Below are 14,366 nucleotides of genomic sequence, written 5' to 3'. Positions count from 1 at the left end.
TCACAGGTTAGGGTCTTGTAGTTGAGGATCTTTTGTTGATTTGGGAAAATATTATGACAAATCAATTGAATTTATGGCTGGATTTATTCAGTGGAAACATAACACTGAAGTGTTGTGGTTCATAAGTCGTCTCTTTTGTACTTCTAATGTGGGATTCGATGGACTGGTTTTAAGTGCATCCATTCCATATGTCGTCTTGGCTTCTCAATCTTATGGCTAAAGTTTGGAATAATTTACACAGCACTTAGACCATTAAATATGGGTCAACACCGTGAGCCATTGAAATGTCTGGAAAACTGAGCACCAAAACCTATAATCTAGGAAGAAGAATCTAGGAAATCTCCGAGACTTCGGTGGCATACGACCCAAAACCTATAATATAAATAGCCAACATCGCGCTTCCTCTCCTCTCAACGCTGTTTGAGCCCGCCATTACAAGTTGAACAGAGATGTCGATCGTCACGTGCGGCAACATCTTCAATCCCTTCTCCCTCGACGTTTGTGACCCCTTCGATGCCTTCCGTTCTCTCGCTGAGATGCCCTCCGACTTCAGCTTTTGCCAACACCCGCGTCGAGTGGAAGGAGACACCCGAGGCGCACCTCCTCAAGGCGGACCTCCCTGGGGTGAAGAAAGAGGAGGTGGAGGAAGGCGAAAGGGTCCTCCAGATCAGCGGCGAGCGGCACAAGGAGGAGAAGAGAGACAAGTGGCACCGCATGGAACGGAGAGGCGGCAAGTTCCCGAGGAGGTTTCGGCTGTCGGAGAATGCAAGGGTGGATCAGGTGAAGGTGTTTGATATGAAGTACGAAGATGTCATATGTGTTTGATATGCTCTCCATTTATACACGAGGGAAGAAGGATTTTAGTTGTTATCAAGGAAAATCTTAGTTGCAATCATGCCTCCGTAAAATGATGCTCCTGTTGTGAATGAGTTTACTAGTTGATCAACCGTATGTAAGTGAGAAACACGTAGTTGATGTTTGACAACTTATTCTCACACGAAGTGAAAATCAATGACTATATGTTTCATTGCAACACATAGTTGATGTTTGAGTGGAATATTGGATTATGACGTATGGTAAGTGGCTCCGACATTATCACAATATATTGTAAGAGTAGAGATGGAGTTGATGTCAAGTTCCTTGAGTAGATTCGTGACCCAATTGAGTTCTGCAGCAACTGTTGCAATGACATGATATTGCTTATGTCTTTTGCTTCTGACATGACATGATATTGCAGCAATCGTTGCAATGACATGATATTGCTTCTGACATGAGTTCTACAGCAACCGTTGCAATGGCACGATCTATAATTCAGTTTTAATTATAGATCGTGCAATTGTCTTTTGCTTCTTAGAACTTCAAGAAAGATAATATATCTCGACGTGGATGTTTTGTCATCAAAATTCCCTGCCCAATCAGCATCAACAAAGGCATAAAGATGAATCGAAGAGTATTTATAGAAAAAAAGGCTATGATTGAGAGTCCCGAGAAGATATCGCATATTCGTTTGACTACAGACCAATGCATAGTAGATGGCTGATGCATGAATTATGATAATTTATTGACTGCAAATGAGATATCTAGACGAGTGAGAGATAAGTACTATAAGGAGCCAAGTACTTGGCGGTATTGAGTTTGGTCCGTAGTAGAGCTTCCATCATATAGTTTGAGTGACTCGCCAATAGACCGAGGAGTTATAACTGCTTTTGCATCCTGCATGTTCATTTTTGATAATAGATCTTGAATATACTTTATTTGTGATAGGAAGAGTTCTAAAGATGTGTATGTTGCTTCCACTCCCTAAAAGTAGATCAAGGTTCCTAGATCTTTGAGGGAGAAACGATATGTCAAATGCCTAAGGAATGTCTTGATTTCCAGACCGTTGTTGACTGTGACAATAATATCATTCACATATACCAGAAGATATATTGTATTGCTACTTTGGTGATGGAGAAATAGCAAGGTATCAAATTTGGAGTTGATGAAATCATTTGATGTAAAAAATGAGCCAAGTTCGGTGTACCAAGCTCTTGGAGCTTAACGAAGTCTATAAATAGCTTTTTCTAGTTTACAAACATGCCTTGGATACTGAGGGTGGATAAAGCTAGGAGATTGCTATTGAATCTCAGATTTTGATGATGAAATCAATTGATGTGTTTATGATCTGATCTGTATTTTGAGTGACGTAGGAAGCTTCGATCAGGGTGAGACAATTAAAGCAGGAAGAATCATGTTGTGCTGGAGTAGAACATTTCAAAAGAATGGACATCGAGCCAAAGGATCGGTCGACGTATTAGTAGAAGGCTTCGGGCCATAGGTTTGAGCATTCAGCCAAAAAGAACGAAAATTTTGCAAAGGAAATCGAAGTTATAGAGGTCAATTGGCCAATTGAACAATAAGTCGGAAGAGAGGACGATACGCCAAAGAATCAGATGAGGCATCGATGAACCAATGATATGCAGAATAACATTTGATTTAGCTTTGTAATAATTGTCTAAATCGAAATAGGTTTTAGACGTAATTGGGTTGGAATTGGGCCAACTCAATTAGGGTCCAATTGGGCCCAAGTTTGGGCTATGCTGGGCCAAGTGAAAGGCTCAAATAGTGACCCAAACTGGTGGAACCATCGGTGGCATAGCCTCTAAGATTATGTCAGGCTGTGGTACTGCTCAGACTTAGTCTCTAAGACTATCAAGTAGTGATACCGCTAGTCTGGGCGGTGGTACCACCCAAACACAATCTCCCAAACAATGGTATCACTAGATTGGACAGTGGGACCGCCTAGTGTTAGTACTGCAGGCGGTGGTACCACCAAGGCCTAAAAAACTTGGGATGAGATATTTTTTGGCTCTAATTTGAAGCCATTAGTTTATAAATACCTATCTATTCTTGTATGGAGTAGTAGTAAGAATTGAGCATAAAATTGAGTTGAAGAAAGGAGAAAAATACTTGAGAAAAATTTGAAAACTCTCTTAGGATTTAGGATCACTTCATCCTAGTATTTTGAAGTTCGTCTCATGAGAGAAATGAGGTCTAAGAAAGAGAGACTTGTAAGGGTTGTCTCCTAAACCCGTGAAAAGGAGAAAGAGTGTAAAAGGGTAGTTGATCTTCGCTCATTAAAAGAAGATCGTTAGTGGATGCTGGTGGCCTCGATGGAAGAGGAATCGAGAGTGGATCTAAGTCACGATAATCGAACCACTATAAAACTTGGTTTGTATTTCTATTTATACAATTTACCTTTACCGTAAACTACCATACTTGCTTTACTTTCTCATTACATTCTTACGAACGCTTTCAAGTTAAATATATTTTCGATATTGATTTTCCTCGAACGAAAGATTTTCAAACAGATGTCATTTTTATCCACTGCACTAATTTACCCCCCCACCCCTCTTAGTGTTGACTCGATCCTAACAGTTAGTATCAAAGCCATGTTCTTTCTCGTTTGATTTAACAACAAAGAGAAATGATCATTTTTGGCTTTCAAGAGGGTTACTCTATCATTCATCCTTCTATGTTCAATGGGATGAACTTTATATAGTGAAAAACTTGAATGAGAGTTTTTTTACTTTCTTTAGATTTAAATTTATGGAGTATTATTGAAAATGACTTTCAAAAACCCTCTAGACCAATGAACGAATGGTTTGATCTAGAGAAGAAAATATTTTCTTTAAATGCTACAACTATGAATGCTCTATTTTGCGCTATAGATAAAAATGAATTCAATCGAGTTTCTATTTGCGAAATAGCTTATGAGATTTGGCACAAACTTGAAATCACACATGAAGGCATTAGTAAAGTTAAAGATTCGAAAATCAATTTTTGGATGCATAATTTTGAATTGTTTTGTATAGAACCAAGTGAGACCATTAGAGATATATACACCGGATTTACGGATGTCGTCAATGGTCTAAAAACATTTGATAAAAGTTTTTCTAATTTTAAACTCATTAACAAGATATTAAGATCACTTTCTAAAAATTAGAATTCGAAAGTAACGACAATACAGAGCTTAAACCATTTTTCGATTGAAGAACTTATTGGGTCTTTGATGACCTACGAAATGACATGCAAGGCACATGATGAACATGAAAACAACATTCTAAAGATTAAGAAGGATTTGACACTTCGAATAATAAAAGACCACTCGAGTGAAAGCTTAAGTGATGATGACATAGAATTCCTCACAAGTAAATTTATAAAATTTATAAAACATAAACTAAAAATAAAAATAAACTTAAAAAGGAAAAACTACTAAAGAACAAAAAAGCACTTAAAGTGACTTGGGATGAAACGAGTGCATTCAAAGATAAGGAGCAAACCAATAAAAGCGAGGTGGCGAACTACACCTTAATGACTTTCGTCAATATATATATATATATATATATATATATATATATATATATATATATATATATATATATATATATATATATATATATATATATATATATATATATATACATGATCTTGACAATTGTATGTTTTGTAGTAAAACTTGCACATCAAATAAGATTAATTCTTTATATATTTTAAGAAGTAATAATGTGTATCTTGATGATTCCTATATTGATTTTTGATTGAAGATGCCTTATGTTTAATGAAATCATGCTTAATGAGTTTATATTTCAAAATTATGCATGATGATTTTTGTGATTTATGGCTTATTGATCTTTATTGTAATGAAAGTTATATTTTTGGTTTTAAACGATGATGCATATTTTTTTTTGGCATAAAAAAGATAAAAGGCATGCTGGCATAAAATCAATCACAAAATTTGAAACTAAAAGAACTTGAGTTATTTTTAATCTATCTATGTTGCTTTCATTACATTATTCGAAAAGTGATTTTGATGATCATTTCGGATTTGATAATTTATTTTCATATTTAACCAAACACTTCATCTATTCATGTTTTTGACATGAGATGTATTTTATATGAATTATTTTATTTTTGTATGATTTTATCGTCTAAAGAGAAAAATTATCCAAATAAATAATGATTATTCATTTGATTACAACTTCAAAGTTTTCAATGAATCAAGATTTTTCATATTTTATTCTCCTATGATTCGTTTTGCTATTCACAAAAGATTATGCCACTTGACATCTTCATAATTTATGACTTAAGTTTTATTTTATATAAATTCTTTATATTTATGGTTGTATACGTTATGTGATGCTTAGAGTATTGATGTAAGAAAACAAATTTACACCATTGTATAATTCCTTTTCTGCTTTCTTATTTATAGTGATAAATCTATTGATTTCATTTTGAATCTCTTGAAAGTGATTTCGATGATTTTAATTATTTGAATTTGAATGAGTTTTTACCTATATTATGATTTTGATTCCTCAAAATTATAACTTGAAAATTTTTTATGAATCAAGATATTTTATTATGTATTCTCATATTATTTAAGAGGAGATTTTTTTTATGAATCATGATTTTTTGAATTATAACTTGAAAATTTTCTTTAATATATAAATCATTATCTTGAAAACTTGAGATTCTCATGAATCAAGATTGTTTAATATATTTTTTTTTTGCTATCCAAAAGAATTATAATTTGTCTATTGGTATTCACAATTTGTCTTTATGAATTGTATATCTTATCACCAAATTTTTCTTAATATCTTTGATGTGACGACTTGAATATTTACACCTTTGTGTTATTCCCCACTTTTTGCCTATGATAAAGGGGGAGAAAATAAATGATGAATATTTGGTATCATTATCAAAATATTGATTTAATGCATGAAGTGATAAATTCTTAAAAATTTTAATATCAAAATGTTGAAGTAATAAATACTTAAAAATTTTAATATTGTAGTATGATGATTGTTATGCCCATAGTGATGATTGATTTATTTTTGGTATCATGCATGAAATAAGAATGAAATATAAGGTTTTGAAATTGTGCACATTTTAATTTGAAACTATAATGATGCATAAACATATTGAATTAAGAATGACACTTTATCTTTATCGTGATTTGAAGATTGAAGTAAAGGGAAAAGAATTATAATATTGTATTCTTCCCTTCTTTTTGACATTGACAAAGAGGGAAAAAAATTGCTAGCTTGTACATTTCAAAGGAAAGTAAAGAACTTGCTATCTTGCACATTTTAAGGAGAAAAACTTGCTAGGAAGTAAAATTGCTAGCTTGTACATTTCAAAGGGAAGTAAAGAACTTGCTATCTTGCACATTTTAAGGAGAAAAACTTGTTAGGAAGCAAAATTACTAGCTTGCAATCTCAAGAGAAGCAAAAGTACTATCTTGCATATTTCAAAAGATGTAAAAAAATTGCTAACATTCATATAAAAAAACTTGCTAGCTTGCATAATTATATATACAATGATGTTTCAAAAACCTAAAATTATGCAACGATGTTTCAAAGGCTTGAAATTATGAAATAATTTGAAATTATATCTCAAAAATTGCTAGTTGCACTTTTCCTTTTTGTTGATGACAAAACGGGAGAAGTTATGATGACAATTGGAATGAATTATATATTGAAATTTTGATTATATATGATTTTATGATGACATATTGCTTGTATTCATTATTAAAATTGCTTTGACTTGAACTCTACTTGAATTCAAGGATCTATCAATATGACATATTGATAGAGGAAGTTTAGTTTAAACTCCGTCATCTATTGATTGTCATCATAAAAAAGGGGGAGATTGTTGAATCTCGGATTTAGATAATGAAATCAATTGATGTGTTTATGATCTGATTTACATTTTGAGTGTCGTAGGAAGCTTCGATCAGGGAGAGACAATTAAAGTAGGAAGAATCATGTTGGGTCAGAGTAGAATATATAAGAATATTGAACGTGAGTCGGAGGATCGATCGACGTATCAGCAGAAGGCTTCGGGACATGGGTTCGAGCATCGGGACAAGAAGAACAAAAATTACATCAAGGAAATCGGAGTTGTGGAGGTCAACTGGCCGATTGGGCAATAGGCCAAAGAGAGGATGATGCGCCGAAGAATCGGATGAGGTGTCGATGAACCAATGACATGCCGGACAACATTTGATTTCGCTTTATAATAATTATCTAGATTGAAGTAGGTTTTAGGCGTAATTGGGTTGGAATTGGACCAACTCAATTAGGGTCCAATTGGGCCCAAGTTTGGGATGTATTGGGCCAAGTGAAAGGCGCAAACAATGACCCAAACTAGTGGAACCATCGATAGCATAGTTTCCGAGACTAAGTTAGGAGGTGGTATCACCCGTTTAGGCGGTGGTACCCTCCAGACTTAGTCTTTGAGATTGTCAGGTAGTGGTACCGCTAGTCTAGGCTATGGTAGCAGTCTCCCAGGTAGTGGTACTGTTAGATCGGGTAGTGGTACCGCCCAATGTCAATGCTGTAGGTGGTGGTACCGCCCAACACAGGCAATGGTATTGCCAGGACTTGGAAAACCCGGGATGAGATATTTTTTAGCTCTAATTTTAAAGTCATTTTGGGTCTATAAATATCCTAGTTATTATTGCATGGAGTAGTAAGAATTGAGCACAAAATTGAGTTGAAAAAGGGGGAAAATACTTGAGAAAAATAGGAAACTCTCTTAGGATTTAAGATCACTTCTTCCTAGTATTTAGAAGTTCATTTAAAGGGAGAAGTGAGGTATAAGAAAGAGAGACTTGTAAGGGCTGTCTCTTAAACTAGTGAAAAGGAGAAAGAGTGTAAAAGGATAGTTGATCTTTTCCCATTGAAAGAAGATCGTTAGTGGATGCAGGTGGCCTCGACGGAAGAAGAATTGGGAGTGGATATAAGTCACGATAATCGAACTACTATAAAACTTAGTTTACAATTCTATTTGTGTAATTTACCTTTATTGCAAATTGCCTTACTTACTTTACTTTCTTATTACATTCTTACATTCTTACGAATGCTTTCAAGTTAAATACATTTGATTTTCAAACCGATGTCATTTTTATTCGCTGCACTAATTCACCCCCCCCCCCCGTACCAACTCGATCCTAGCAGTTACTACATGAAGACATCTTCAATTAGAGTTCCTTGTAAAAAAGCATTGTTAACATTGAGTTGTCGTAAATGCTAGCATTTTGAGATGACAAAACTCAAAATAAGTCGGATTGTTGTGGATTTAACAACGGGACTAAATGTCCCTACGAAGTTAACACCAGGATGTTGATGAAACCTTTTGGCTACTAGACGCGCTTTATATCTGACAACGGATTCATCTAAGTTTTGCTTAATTCGAAAGACCCACTTACACCCGATGATATTTTGTGTGGGATGAGAGGGTACAAGGGTCCATGCAAAATTATGGAGGAGAGCATTATATTCTTCACACATAACTTTACATCAGTATGAAGATTTTTGGGCTTGAGTAATTGTGGTAGGTTTATTGGTCTTTAACGAGGATTTTGTGATAGCATATAGGTCAAGGACTTATCGTGGTTTAAAGATACAACTTTTGGAGTTTGTTATCATTAGATGTCCAGGGGCTATCGGTTGTGTTATAGGTATGGGCGGTGGAGATGTACTGACACGTGCTAAAGGTACTTCAGTGTCACTAGTCTCAGAAGAGGATAAAGATAGTGGTTGTGTTTCTGAGGGCATTACTTCAACAGTAGGGGAACATTGTAAAGAAGGGAGAGGAGCAATGGAGGGGGTGAGGAGCTGCTGAACCGGGAGAAGAAGAGTGTGGGGATCTTAAGGAGAATGATTGGATGATGTTGTGGGAGACTCGGTTGATGGCATCGGTAGTGTACTCTAGTGATGTATATTATTTGTTGGAGTAGGGCGCACAGTAGGAGATTTCGGGTTTTGAAACGGAAAGGTAGACTCTACAAAAATAACATGACGTGATATAAAATCTTTTTGAGTTTGAGGTTCATAGCATCGAAAGACATTATGTTCAAGAGAGTATCTAATAAAAATGTAAGGTTTAGATCTTGATGTTATCTTATGCAAGATATAGGGATGTAGTTATAGATAACATAAACATCTAAATACTTTGAGTTTTGAAGGTTTGGGGATTTATAAAATAGTTTTTTAAATGGTGACCGATAATGAAGGACTCGAGTGAGCATACGATTGAAAAGGTAGATGACAGTTTGAAATGTTGTAGACCAAAAAGTTGTTAGCATGAAGGCTTGATGGAGGAGTGTGAGACCAGTTTCAACTATATATCGATGTTTGTATTCAGTAGAATAACTAGTTGAGGAGTATGTGGGGTAACTTAAGATATTGTATATCACAAGCTGAGAGATAGGATATGAGAGCTTGATATTTATCGTCATCATCAGAGGAAACTGTTTTGGTTATAGACTAAAAGAAGTTCTCGACCAATCTTTCAAAGTTGGAAAATATTATTGAAACTTTATATTTATGGTAAAAAGAGTATAATAATGTATATTTGGTAAAATAGTGTATGAAAATAATAAAAAATCTAAATTTGTCAAAAGAAGTGATTGAGGTAGGCCCAAATATCAATATAAATAATTTCAAAAGTTTTAGAGGAGGTTTGTTCTGCTACGAGATATGCTTGTGGCAGTTAGACGATGAGGCAGCGGTTCGCAATAGGAGATCGTAGCTTGCAACCGAGTTCGGTGGCCAAAAGGGCGGGAGAGTCTGAGAGAGAGGAGCCCTCGGTAGAGGAGGCAGATGGCGAAATCACAGAGCCAACTTGAAGGAGGCTTTGGCGGAGGAAGAAGCGGAAGGAACCTTCAGCGGAAGACTTCGGTTGGCGAGGAAGCAGCAGTTGGCGGTAGAAACAAAGGCTGCGACTGTGCTTCCTTTGGGAGTGTCATCCACGGAGAAGAGAAGCTCGTAATAGGGTGAGTTCTCTAACCTATGCAGCACATGTGCAGGATGCGTCGGTGAAGGTTGCCTCGATTGGTGTGGGCTGAAGGTTTCGGAGATCGCTCAGGAGAGATCTGCGGTTCTTGCCAATATGCAGTTCTCGTCACAGATCTATGAGAGATCTGCAGTTCTGTGAGAGGTTGCGGCTTCAAATGCCACAGTGCACGTCGGGTCGGAGAGGAAGCGGTTCGTGGTCCGCACCAAGTGCGTCAACCAATTTTGGATGCTGCTCGACGAGGCGGAGAAGGAGTTCAGGGGAAGTAGTCGCCGAGGCGGTACTCCGAGAATCCATGACAGGAGACGACATGGCCGGCGCCCTTGTTGGTGACGATGAGGCAAAGAGGGTGAAGCAGATGAGGAGGGGCAAGAGGCAAGGGAGGGCACTAGTCTTCAAGAAGCGATGAAGCTGCTCATCGATCCGAGAGGACGAGGGCAGAGATACTAGCGTAGAGCGGCAGGATCCGTGAGATGTGTATGCGACTCACCGATCGCTTCTCCTTTCTTTTCTTTGATATGATGCTCCATATTTATACACGTCAGGAGGGATAATTTTCCTCAAAAGAATTATGATATTTTCTCATATAATTGAGAAAATCGTATCAAGATAAATATTAGCTGCTATCAGAAGGTCTCCTAACCTCTCTTGCTAGCAGAGGTGCAGTCAGACCGAGCAGTGAGCCAATCTGCTGGATGCCTGTTCTAGAAACTCCAAGTAACTCGTGGTTGTTGTGAACCTGTAAAGACGTCTTAAAGAAAATTTGTTCTTCCAATAAAAAAAAAAAAAAGTATGAGCCCCTTCTTCTTCCAATAAAAAAAATAGGTGGGTAGGATGATGGGGGCAGGAAAGTATTCCTCCTTTGGAAAATTTTAGATTTGGAAGTGAGCTTTGTGAAAAACTTGGGTTGTCTACAGCAAAAGAAGCGAGGCATTTGAATCAGGTTGATCACTTTCATTTGGGACCTCATCGAACATGGTTTTGCAGAACTCGGCACAGATCTTGTTGTATATAATTTACACAAACCATTTAGTCTTTTTAGTGTATGATTAGATCTGTTCATTTTTTTAAAAATATTTTGTGGATTACTTTTTCATTCAGTTTTCTGCAAGCTGAATAGAAGAACTTTTAGGTAGCGAAGATGACTTAAATAGAACTTTTAGGTTAGCTAGTAGATGAATTCCACTCACACGCATGAACTACATGCTCTCTCAGCTATGAAAACCTTGCAGCTTAGGGTGGAAAGGGTTAAATGAAGGACTCATTTTCTTTATTAATAAGATCCTCTTACCTGAATATAAATAGAAATTTTACTGGTGTAGAGAAGTAGACTCCCAACTACATGTAGTTTGAAAATTTAGGAGCTAATCACTTGAAGGTTTCTGCTACTGGTCAGTTTTCTTTGTCCCGGTGGCTTTTTCCCTAACAAAATGATGGATGTTATGAAAAGTCAAAAAAAGTGTATTCCTTTTGCCTCTACATCTTGTGATGGATTTTGTTTTTTTTGTTTTTTATCTAACAATTTCTGTAAATTAATATGTTGTTGATATTTTGATGTTCCAACCAGTGAGGAGGAGAGTGATGGTAGCAGCGAGCGACTATGAACATGAAAAGGTCTTTGGATGGTGAAGGGCATGGGTCCTTGAACCAAAAAATGGATAGGTTATTATGCTTCAGAGAGAAACATGGGCATCAGCAAAAGAGGGAACGTCACGTCTAGTGGTGACGGGAGTTTTTGGACATTCATTCTGGTGGTGACTTGCTTTTTGAGTTTCTTGAAGAAGAGGATCCACCATTTATTCGTGAACCTTTTGTCTGATAAGGCACGCATGTATATGTGGTGGTTTGTGATGTTTTATTAAATGTGTTCCTTCAGATTTCACATATTTCCCAGCGTTTCCTTGCACTCAAGTCTCTTACAAGTTGTGATCTTTTGCCACCATGCTTATCGGAAAGATCAATAATAAAACTAAGCTAGCTAGCTAATACCTTCTATTTTTCATTCTGTTTCAACACGAGTGAAAGATAAACTTGTTGCATCTTGGATATGTAATTGTTCTGGTTTTATCTTTTTCATTTAAATTATTGTTTTGATTTTCTAGGGTTGTGAGAGAAGCTTGATAAATCATTCTAAAACAAATTTCAAGACTAACTATTATTATGCATCTCCTTGCACAATTTATCAACACAATGAGTTAAATTCTAAGATTATCTTAACCTCCAATCAAGGTGAGGTTGATTCAATCAGCACTCTAGTTTGACTCGAGAATGAACAAGCCTACTACTATTATTATTATTATTTTAAGCTCATAGGTTCAAACTTAAACATGTTTTTTTTTTTTTTTTTTTCCAATCGGATCTATGATGTGGATTTGTAGAAGTTAACAATGCTATGCTTCAATGCTATGCTTCGACTACAAGTTATGGAATCCTGCGAAGAAAGATATGGTGTAGATGCATGCAGCAAACATTAAAAGCTGACGATGAATCTTTTCAACTTTGATAAACTGTGTAAGCGGTAAGCCATTTTACATGTTGAAAATAGATGCTTTTTAATTAGGATGTAGTGTACTGTTGTTACATAATTGATACATCTCATGTTCATGATCATGTGAAAACGATAAATATAAACTTTTAAACTTTTCAGTAGCACACTATAACAAAAAATATGATTCCTTCCCCATAACTATCTTCTTTCGTGGAGCACAAACCACAAGTATAATTGTTTTGTCTAGATTCTCTTTAAAGTTTCAAGTTTTGGTTTGTTTGTCTCTCGAATGAGACACAAAGTTCTGATAAATTTCATATTCGTAGAGCCACAAGTACGAAATTGTGGCTAACTCGAGCTAGAACTATAATTCGACATATACTTTTTGACATGAGGAAGGAGCCTAAAGCGCATGCGGATGTTTACACCTTTTTAAGTTTCATGACCTCATGTCGAATTTGCATAATTGAAACACTCGACCTTCGAACCTCAGTTTGTCCTTTAGGAGATTTTATTAACTTAACCTATATCTTTAAGTTAATAAAATCTCATTTCGTGACCTCAGTTTGTCCTTTAGGCATCTCTGCCGAAACCTTCTACTGCTTCTTTTTTTATTCAGTTAGAAAGGACAGTGCTATCTCCCGTCCTCACAAGAACCTCACCTACACTGTCGTGGTGGCCGTTGTCCTTGCAATTGCTCCTCGGCCAGTAACCTCTCCTCGTTCTCGTATCCTTGCCATACAACCATCACTGCCTTCCTGCGGTAGCAGGAACGATTGCAGTTCATGTAGCTTCTATCTGCAGTTGCTTCCCTCTACAGCAGCAATTTCTTTGCCGTAGCAATCTTTACTGGCGCAGCAAGCTTTAGCAGCTACAGATTTTTTTTTTTTTTACCTAATCACTGCAGATTTCTCGAGCTAATCACTGCAGATTTCTCATGCATCGCTGCAGATTTCTCGCGCATCGCTGCAGTCTCCTCTACAGTGCGTCGCTGTAGCCTCCTCTGCAGTTCATCGCTGCAACTTCCTTGCTCATCGCTGCAGATTTCTCGAGCTAATCACTGCAGATTTCTCATGCATCGCTGCAGATTTCTCGCGCATCGCTGCAGTCTCCTCTACAGTGCGTCGCTGTAGCCTCCTCTGCAGTTCATCGCTGCAACTTCCTTGCTCATCGCTGCACCTTTCTCGCTCATCGCTGCAGCTTCCTCGGCCATCGCTGCAGCTTCCTCGCTTATCGCTGCAGCCTCCTCTATAGTGCATCGCTATAGCCTCTTTTGTAGTTCATCGTTGCATCGCTACAGCCTCCTCTGCAGTTCATCGCTGCAGTCTCCTCTACTGCGCATCGATTTGCTTTTCTCCTCTTCCCTCCCTCCCTCCTATATCTTTACATCTTCTATAAATATCACTTAAACTATCATAAAATGTCTGGGATGTCTTCATTTTTCTCTTCCGATATTCCTGTTACTGTTTCTACAGGGACTTTGAGCACTTCTCCTATAGGGCTTATTTCCATCAATGCTACCACACTAATCCCTTTCAAGTTATCAAAGAGTGGCAACTATGCATCATGGCAGGCACAATTTTCTAATATCTTATTTGGATAGACTTGCTCCGTTGACGGCTCCTTCAGTTGTCCGTCAGCCACGATCAACATCCCCGGAGAACCCAGTCCTGTACCAAATTCGGCTCACAAACTGTGGCTACGTCAGGATCATCTCATCCTCCAAGCTATTCAAGCCTCAATTGCTAGATCCATCGCTCCATTGATTTCTACATGTGTGACTACTGCCGATGCATGGTCTAAACTGTAAACAATCTTGGCGAATCATTTGCATACTCGCAAGCTCAGTCTTCTATCCAAGCTGATGGTGACCAAACAAGAGGGAAGTACTATCACTGATTATCTATAAAATATCAAAGTTATCATCGATAACTTGGCTTTGATAGGTCATTCCCTATGTGATGAGGAGATTATCATCCATACCCTAAATGGTCTTGGAGATGACTACAAGGAATTAGCGGTTGCAATTCGGGCACGC

The 14,366-nt window shown here is 37.1% G+C and overlaps 1 protein-coding gene across 1 annotated transcript; it reads left to right on the top strand.

Moving 5' to 3' along the window:
• Positions 1 to 513: 513 nt before the first annotated feature.
• LOC103985281 (17.6 kDa class I heat shock protein-like) lies at positions 514 to 825 on the top strand. The gene has a single exon (XM_065107180.1). The coding sequence runs from the start codon at positions 514 to 516 to the stop codon at positions 823 to 825; it is 312 nt and encodes a 103-aa protein (XP_064963252.1).
• The last annotated feature ends 13,541 nt before the right edge of the window (positions 826 to 14,366 follow it).

The sequence above is a fragment of the Musa acuminata genome, chromosome BXJ2-5, assembly GCF_036884655.1.
Source record: "Musa acuminata AAA Group cultivar baxijiao chromosome BXJ2-5, Cavendish_Baxijiao_AAA, whole genome shotgun sequence".
NCBI lineage: Eukaryota > Viridiplantae > Streptophyta > Magnoliopsida > Zingiberales > Musaceae > Musa > Musa acuminata.
This window is presented reverse-complemented; position numbering and strand designations above follow the sequence as displayed.